This window comes from Lagopus leucura, unplaced genomic scaffold, assembly GCF_019238085.1.
Source record: "Lagopus leucura isolate 7727_CA_CO unplaced genomic scaffold, USGS_WTPT01 Super-Scaffold_702, whole genome shotgun sequence".
Taxonomy (NCBI): domain Eukaryota; kingdom Metazoa; phylum Chordata; class Aves; order Galliformes; family Phasianidae; genus Lagopus; species Lagopus leucura.
Genome location: NW_024962254.1, coordinates 5,347,673 through 5,356,243, shown reverse-complemented (window position 1 = coordinate 5,356,243; position 8,571 = coordinate 5,347,673). Strand labels below are relative to the sequence as shown.

Here is an 8,571-nt window from a genome sequence, read left to right as displayed (position 1 = left end):
GGCTCGGGGAGGCAACGTCCCTCCCCTGGGCAGTTTCTTGGCGCGGCGGTTTAAGAGCGGGGCCGCCCTCGGCCCCTCCCCGTTGGAGCCGGCCCGTGCGGCACGGCGCGGCCGGGGCCGGAGCCCGCAGCCCGCAGCCCGGGGTCGGGGCAGGTGGGGCCGGGGGTGGCGATGGAGCGGCGCGGCGGCGGGGGCCGAATGCTGGCCTTGCTGCTGGCCGGGCTGCTCGGCGGGGCGCGGGGCTTCGGCGACGAGGAGGAGAGGCGCTGCGACGCCATCCGCATCGCCATGTGCCAGAACCTGGGCTACAATGTCACCAAGATGCCCAACCTGGTGGGCCACGAGCTGCAGGCGGACGCCGAGCTGCAGCTCACCACTTTCACCCCGCTCATCCAGTACGGCTGCTCCAGCCAGCTCCAGGTGAGCGTCGGCCGGGGGGGGGGGGTCCGGCAGCGGGAGCTGAGCGCAGCTGTGACACCGGTCGGGGAGCGGGGATGGCGAGGAGCTGCGTGCGAACGCGCGGAAGAGCGGAGAAAGCGGCAATGTTTATTGCTGCAAAAAACAGAAAGTAGTCGACCTTACAGTGAGAGAGGAGCACGCCGTGCTCGTGGGACCGCGAATCGAAGCGGTCGCTAAATGCCTTTTTTTCTGTTTGCTTGCTCCAGGCAGTGCCTCCGACGAATCTATTTGCTTTAAACCTCTTCAGTTTGTTTAGGGTTTGCTTTCTGGATTTTTTTTGGGGGGGAGGGAGGTTGTCTGTTTTTTGGGTGTCTGTTTGTTTGTTTTTTGTTGTTTGTATTTTTGCTTTCCTAAATTGCAAACCCTGGAGGTTCACATCTGGCTGAGTCCAGCTCACTATATTGAAACTGATGGGCTCAGTTTGCGTGGAGCTCATCCAGGGAGCAAAACGTGTGGGCTCTGCGTGCAGAGTGCATTTGAACTGAAAGAAAGCAGCATTTCTAGGAGTTTTCTTCCTCTGCTTTTATTGTTCTTGGTTTGTTTTGCGCTGCTTCCTGTTGTTTAAGGCAAAGGACCAAAAATTACTGCTAAAAAGGCAAAAACTTGTTGTATTTTGACCCACTGGAATCTCTCCTAACGCGGTCATGATTTTTGTTTCTCTTTCTTGCAGTTCTTCCTTTGTTCGGTCTATGTTCCGATGTGCACGGAGAAGATTAACATCCCCATAGGTCCCTGTGGTGGCATGTGCCTCTCCGTCAAAAGAAGATGTGAACCTGTTTTAAAAGAGTTTGGATTTGCCTGGCCGGACAGCCTGAACTGCAGCAAATTCCCTCCCCAGAATGATCACAACCACATGTGCATGGAGGGCCCAGGAGATGAAGAGGTTCCCCTTCATAGCAAGACATCCTTGCAGCCTGGAGAGGAGTGTCACAGCATGGGATCTAATTCAGATCAGTACATCTGGGTCAAGAGAAACCTGGACTGTGTCCTGAAGTGCGGCTATGACGCTGGGCTCTACAGCAGGTCAGCGAAGGAGTTCACAGATATCTGGATGGCAGTGTGGGCCAGTCTGTGCTTCATATCAACTGCGTTCACAGTCCTGACCTTCCTGATTGATTCATCCAGATTTTCCTACCCAGAGCGCCCAATCATATTTTTGAGCATGTGCTACAATATTTATAGCATTGCTTATATTGTGAGGCTAACTGTGGGCCGGGAAAGGATATCCTGTGATTTTGAAGAGGCAGCAGAACCTGTTCTTATCCAAGAAGGTCTTAAGAACACAGGATGTGCTATAATTTTCTTGCTGATGTACTTTTTCGGGATGGCTAGCTCCATCTGGTGGGTTATTCTGACACTGACGTGGTTTCTGGCTGCAGGACTTAAGTGGGGCCACGAAGCTATAGAAATGCACAGCTCTTATTTCCACATCGCAGCCTGGGCTATCCCTGCAGTGAAGACCATCGTCATTTTGATTATGAGACTGGTAGATGCCGATGAGCTCACTGGCCTGTGCTACGTTGGCAACCAGAACCTGGATGCGCTGACGGGCTTCGTGGTTGCTCCGCTTTTTACCTACCTGGTTATTGGAACTTTATTCATTGCAGCGGGATTAGTGGCCTTATTTAAAATCAGATCCAATCTTCAGAAAGACGGGACTAAAACTGACAAACTGGAGAGGCTGATGGTTAAAATTGGTGTCTTCTCAGTGCTGTACACAGTCCCAGCAACGTGTGTCATTGCATGTTATTTCTACGAAATCTCCAACTGGGCCGTTTTTCGCTATTCAGCTGACGATTCCAATATGGCAGTGGAGATGCTCAAAATCTTCATGTCCCTCCTGGTGGGCATCACTTCAGGTATGTGGATCTGGTCAGCCAAAACTCTGCACACGTGGCAGAAGTGCTCAAACAGACTGGTGAACTCAGGGAAAGTGAAACGGGAGAAAAGAGCGGACGGTTGGGTGAAACCTGGGAAAGGGAACGAGACTGTGGTGTGAGAAAAGGACAGCGTCCAGATGGTCTGACTGCTCTCACCTGAAGGACTGTTCGTGTGTAAGAACTGCAGCGTAAGTGTTGGGAGCTGAGTGAGGAGATGGTTACAAAACTTGTCTCTTGGGGAAGGAGAAAAAAATGCCTTAAAGAATAAACAAACAAACAAATAATGCTGGAAATATGAAAGCCATAAACTGTGCTGCCCGAAATAGGAAAGCCCAGGGAGGCTTTAAAAGCTGTGAAATATCTGAACACGTTATCTTCCTTTTGTTTTAAAAGCAGGATGCAATATACCAAAGTCTTTAAAAGCAATGGGATAGTAGGCCGCAGCTGTGGGATACTGTTTTATTTTCATCATCTTGCAGCTGCAGGAGGAAAGGCAGTGCAGGTCCAAATTCTGGGCTGAGGCAGGGTGCAGTTACCAGAAGATGGAGCATCCAGGACCTCAGATAGGTGTTCTTCTTTCTGAGCATTGTGGAGGAAGTGCTCTCTGAGGGCTGTCTCTGTGCCCTGGGGAATTCCGTCGCCCTCTTAGGCTGCACAAGTCAGCCAAGGATCAGGTCCTCCAACAGAGAATCATGTGAACTTCCCAAGTCTGGGAATTACCCAAAAGAAGGATTTGGTGAGGTATTAGTGAGAATGACTCTTAAGTCATCTGATGGTCTAGTAATAATTTTGGCTTGTTCTTTTCACTGCCTGTAACCTGGTCTCATCTGAGTGCTGAGACCCTGCTTTGAGCAGGAATTTGGACCTCTTGAGGTCCCTCCCAACCTGAACCACTCTGTGATTCTGTCAGTGCTTTGTATTTTTAAAAAAGCTTTGCTCAAGGTCGTGGTCAGAAGTAGAGGAACTGTGGGAATCTGGAAACTGTGCGTACTGTTACACATCAGCTGTCGTCGTCCGCCTGCCTCTGTTCCTATTCCTTCAGGTGCTACTGCTATTTCCAGCTGACTGCTTCGTTTTGCTGAGCTTAATAGCTTTAAATAAAGTCTTATGTTATCGTGCTCCTTCCTACAGGAAAGAGAAAATCGAGTTGAGGGTCTCTTCAGAACAATGTCAGTTTTTCTCCGAGTAAACTTATCTGTCTCTCTGGAGACCCATTGCATGAAGCAATTAAGTCTTAATATATTTCGTTCAGCGTGATGGTATCTCTGCAGACGCCAGTCTGGGGGAAGTGAAACGTTGAGTTTCTTGGCAACCTCATGTTCACACAGATCAGTTGTATAATTATGTGTGTCAGTTACAATTAAAAGAACATTCTCAGTCCATGACATCGCAATGCAGCTGATTGCCTCAAAACGACGCTCCAGTTGCTCACTGACAGCTATGGAGTGGTTTTATTTTATTTTATTTTGTATAGATGCGTACAGAATGTGTGCAGGCATTCAGTCCTCAGGAATGACAGAGACGTTGTCAGTGTTTGGAAATGGATCCAAGAGAAGAGATCCAACTTCTTTACAATTAATGTTGTTTCACAGCAACTGCCAAGTTTTAATTGAGGAGGTACTGGCTTGAGTTCACAGGGAGCTTGAACTTTGTGTCTGGGACTTGTTTGGCTGTTAAGGAAGGTGATGCAAACAGTAACCCATAAATATTTAAGAGAATGCTGTTTCAGTGCTCTGTCCCTCTGAAGGACCTTCAGTTCTGAGTACTCCAAATTTTTGCTTTGTGTGTGTGGATCCTGCTTAGCTGCTGGGCATCCCCCAATGCCCTGACTGCTGTGATCTTCAAGGGCAGCTGAGAGCACGCGTTTGCCCTCACTTTTCCTACAGGTGCCCATGTGCTGCTTCCCAAACCATGGTTCATTCCTACTCTGTCCCAGCAGCGTGTATTGTTTCAATGGCAATGTTGAAACATGTGCTAGAGCATATTAAAAAAAAAAAAAAAAAAGACACTGAAAAAACAAACCAACCCTAATTGCAGTCTTTGTGGTTGGGCTCCCTCTCCAGCAGAACTAGTGACAACTTGACACATTCTGCTCAATGTGCAGCTATTGTCTCGGCCAGCACTGCATACCATCTGGGCCTTTTGATCCTCTCTCTGAATTCTCTCACCATTAGTGTTGTGTTTGGATCTGGTTATTCCTCTGTGGGCAAGGAGTTCTGCAAGTCGGAAATCTTCAGATGGCTCAGCCTCTCCACCACGTGCTCCATCTCCCATCGCAGCAAGGGATGTGTGATCAGCAGCTGTATTTTAACTTGCAAAGGGTGAAGACACAGTATGAGCCTTGTCTTGCAGCGTCAGGCTGTGCCAAGGTGTCACATTCACTCAAGCGTCCTTCAATCTGAAGCGGTTTGGATAGTTTCCTGGCTGACATGACTCCTGTTTGACCTGACTGATCCAATAAACAGCATTTTTAACTGTGTTATGTACACAGAAGTGGATGTTAAGTAGTACTCCTGTTATCACATCCCTGCCTGTGACCCTGTGGACTGTGCCAGACTGATCTCCTGACTGGTTGGGGACATTGGAAATGAGTGAAATGAGGACAGCACTGTATAGCCTCATGAGGGAGCTGGGGACCACTACAGCATGAGGCACTCAAATGCTATGGGCAGGAGGTGGGGAGCAGCTGCTATCCCTGAAGGAAGTGTTCCCAGGGCCACTGTGGCAACCCCAAAGCAACGTCAGCTGTAGCACCAACAAAATTACATCCCACAAATCATAGAATCATAGAATTGGTTGAGTTAGAAGGGACCCTTAAAGGTCACCAAGCCCAACTCCCCTGCAATGAACAGGACACCTACAGTTGGATCATTTCGAGCTTCATCCAGCCTGACCTTGAATTCTTTGAAGGACGGGGCATCCCCCACCTTTCTGGGCATCCATGTGCATTCACCTTGCCTTGTTCTGGGGATGCTGAGTAGGAAGTCACAACAGACAACCCCAAACCCAGCAGTTACAAAAGCATCTGCAACTCGTACATTCTCTCATTTCAACGTTGTTAAGAATTTAAAGCCAAAAAATGTATGACTAATCCTGTCCCAGACATTCAGTTGCTGCAATTATACAAGCAGAGACCTTACGGCCCTTACCTTCCTGCACTGTGCTGTGTTCTCCAACCCCACTCCACTTACCACGGGTCTCAGGAGCATCTATTGGAGAGGTACAAGCTCCTTTGTTGAGCAGACAAGTCAGCTCCTTTACCTGAATTTCTAAGGAAGTAGACACTGATTATTTTGGGTGTACAGAAAATGTATCTGCTTTGATGTATGTACTGTAAAGTTCTAATTTATCACTGTAAAAAATAAAACAAACTTTGCTATTTAATTTTTATATCAAAATAAAACTTTAATCTCTGTGGATCACCAGTGTTCTCAGTGACTTTGTTTCCTAAATTTGCTACACCACTGTTGCAAACTCTTTGCTCCTGACAGAAGAAGTGTTCACGTTGCAATGAATGCATGGCCCAAAAGGGTTAAAGCAGCACAGTTTGCATCTCACGTGGGTTGGGAGAGTGCCTTTGCCAACTGGAAGTAGCTGGGAACAAAACATCATTGGGCAAGAGCAAAGTACGTACATGTTTCAGTGCTTGCAAAGGGGGTGGAAAGAGAAAGCCTTCCCAAGGTGGTGTGCGGAACCCAGCACTGCCTGGGGAGGCTGTGCTGTGTGCTTGGGCTTGTCCCAGTGTGTCACCAGCACCAAATGGGAGTGAAAACATGGAAACACAGCTGCTGCTTTAGCAGTGCTCTGGGTGAAAGCAGGGCTCTGCGTAAAGCTGTGTTTTCCTCCATGTGTTAGAGTGTGTGCACCCAGAGATGTGCAGAGAATTTGGGTCCTGGTGCGTGGTGAGGAAAATACATGACCACAAATTCAACCTACTGCCTACGTTTTTCTTTTTTTTTTTTTTTTTTCTTTTGCAATTTTATTTTTAGCTTATTTTCTTGTTGGTTTTTTTTTTTTTTTTAATGCTCCACTTACTTTTTATTTATTCCTGTTCACCAGTTAGGTGAGAGCTTCTTTTTCACTGGTTTCTTTTGACACTGATAGCACAGTTTGTCATATTAATCATCATCTTAACCCACTTAATCTACATCACGAAATGTTCTGTATGCAGGATTGCTTAATTAGCATAGTGTTATTCTAATAAGGAACTAAATCAGACTACAGTGGATGATAGTGAGGATGTGCTATAAAGACAGTAGGAATTATCACCTGTGTATCTATAGCTAATCAAGTTTTGAAGAGCAGCACCTAGAACGGATAATTAGAGTGATTTCCTCATGCCTTTGGCAGCTCATCGTGGTAATGTTCTTAGCTGGGGATTAATGAGATCTCTGATTTGAAACTTATAATTAGAAGTCTTTAATATACCTACAGTTAAACATAACAAACATTAAAGAGTTTCTGGGGAGGGGGGATCTGCCTCATATTGGATTTGTTGGCACGAATGGAGAATCATGGAGCCATAAAGGTTGGACAGATCAACAAGATCAGCTAGTCCAACCATCAGCCCATGCCTGCGACCACTAAACCACATCCCTCAGTGCCACATCTCCATGGCTCTTGAACACCTCCAGATATGGTGATTCCACCCCCTCCCTGGGCAGCCTGTGCCAATGCCTCACCATTCTGTCTGAGAGGAATTTTTTCCTAATATCCATCCTGAATCTCCCCTGGCACAACCGAAGGCTGTTACTTCTTGTCCTATCAAAAACCTCAGAAGTAATGTTTGAGGGGTTGTGGTTGTTCTGCTATTTGTGTTTGGAGGTTCTGTATGTTTCTTTGACTTTGTCTTGTTTTGTAAAAGCTCTCTTTAAAGATTAAGTGTTGAGAAGTTCAGAGTGAAGGAGAGCAGAGTTCTGCAGCCAGAACTCAGGAGTCCCAGTGATGTGAAAATGTGCTGACACGAGATGCTGCCTTCATTGTGGAGGTCCCCAACACACCCTCCTTCCTCAGCCACCCATTCTGAGAATCTGAATCACTTGGGTCAAAAAGGACCTTCAGGAGCATCAACTTCTGTAACTGCACTGCATTTCATCTCCTAACTTTGTCTGTCCAGCTACATGCGGCACTGAGCTGCAGGAGAGAGCAGCAAAGAAGTTCTGGGTTAAAAATAACATCCAGATTTATCATTTTATGTTGCAAGTTATTCTTAACTTGTGTCTGAGATCTGGCCCATTTGACCCCTCAAAGAGCTGTGTGGCCACAAATGAGAGACATGAACTGTCTGGATTATGTTGCCTAGGCTCCTGAAGGCAGAGCATTGCAGAGCTGCTCCCTAAGCCCTCCTCTTCCTCTCTGCAAGGCTGGAGCTGCAAAGCCTCCAGTGAGGCTGCTGGGAACCCAAGTCTGTTGCTTCTATTGGAATGATCAAGTCTAGGTTTGAACTGCTCAGCCACGGGTGAGAGCCCTGTGGCACAACCCCATAGCAGCTCTCCCTCTGATGCTCAACAGCACAGTTTTTGGCACACTTGGGCTAATTGAGCTCATCGTACTTGCCAGCAGTATCCTGGCAAACTCCAGCTGTTGCAGCAGCCTTGTGTTGCTGACAGCCAGATGTTTTGTTTTCCACTCTGGGAGCAACCTACCATGCAGCACAGAAGTGGCTCAGAGGGCAGCAGCAGCAAATGAGGGCTCACACGATAAGGGATCACTGAGAAACAGCTGTTCTTCAGGTTACATGGGATTTTTTTTGACAGTGGGGACTTTCCGTGTGTCAGACGTAGGGTACGGAACCAGAGGAAACAGGTTAAATCCCAAACACAAATGTTATTGTGCTGCAAAGCTCACTGTAATTTGTAACGTTTTATTTTGGTCCTTGCTGTGTCTGCTTGCCAAAAGCAAATGAGCAGACTAATGAGATATGCTTCAGAGGGAGATTCAGCATTAATTTTGTCATTTTTTTTAAATCAATGCTTTAAAATATTTAAAGAAAATTACCCGTGGCTCTTTGCTTTATGTTTGCATTGGTGCTTAGCTGGCTTCCTGACCGCTTCTCTCATTTCCTGAGCTTGCTCTGAGGAAAAGGAAAACGTCCTTCCTGAAAAAAAAAAGAAAAGCAGGCTTCTAATGTATTAAGGTTTTAAAAACTGTGATACAGAGAAGCAGGCTGCCATTAAGCGTATTAGACCAGTGGGTAGGACTTAGGGTTCTGGTGGAGGAAAAGCTGGACATG

The 8,571-nt window shown here is 46.9% G+C and overlaps 1 protein-coding gene across 1 annotated transcript; it reads left to right on the top strand.

The window, feature by feature from the left end:
- Positions 1-171: 171 nt before the first annotated feature.
- FZD4 (frizzled class receptor 4) lies at positions 172-5,761 on the top strand. The gene is made up of 2 exons (XM_042862593.1): positions 172-420; positions 1,130-5,761. Exons 1-2 carry the CDS (start codon positions 172-174, stop codon positions 2,456-2,458), a joined length of 1,578 nt encoding a protein of 525 aa, XP_042718527.1. The 3' UTR covers positions 2,459-5,761.
- Positions 5,762-8,571: the final 2,810 nt, after the last annotated feature.

Excerpts from the sequence above, each read along its gene's own strand:
- FZD4 (XM_042862593.1), top strand. The coding sequence starts at position 172 with ATGGAGCGGCGCGGCGGCGGGGGCCGAATGCTGGCCTTGCTGCTGGCC. Across the intron at positions 421-1,129 it reads GCTGCTCCAGCCAGCTCCAG|TTCTTCCTTTGTTCGGTCTA; the intron begins GTGAGCGTCGGC and ends TCTTTCTTGCAG.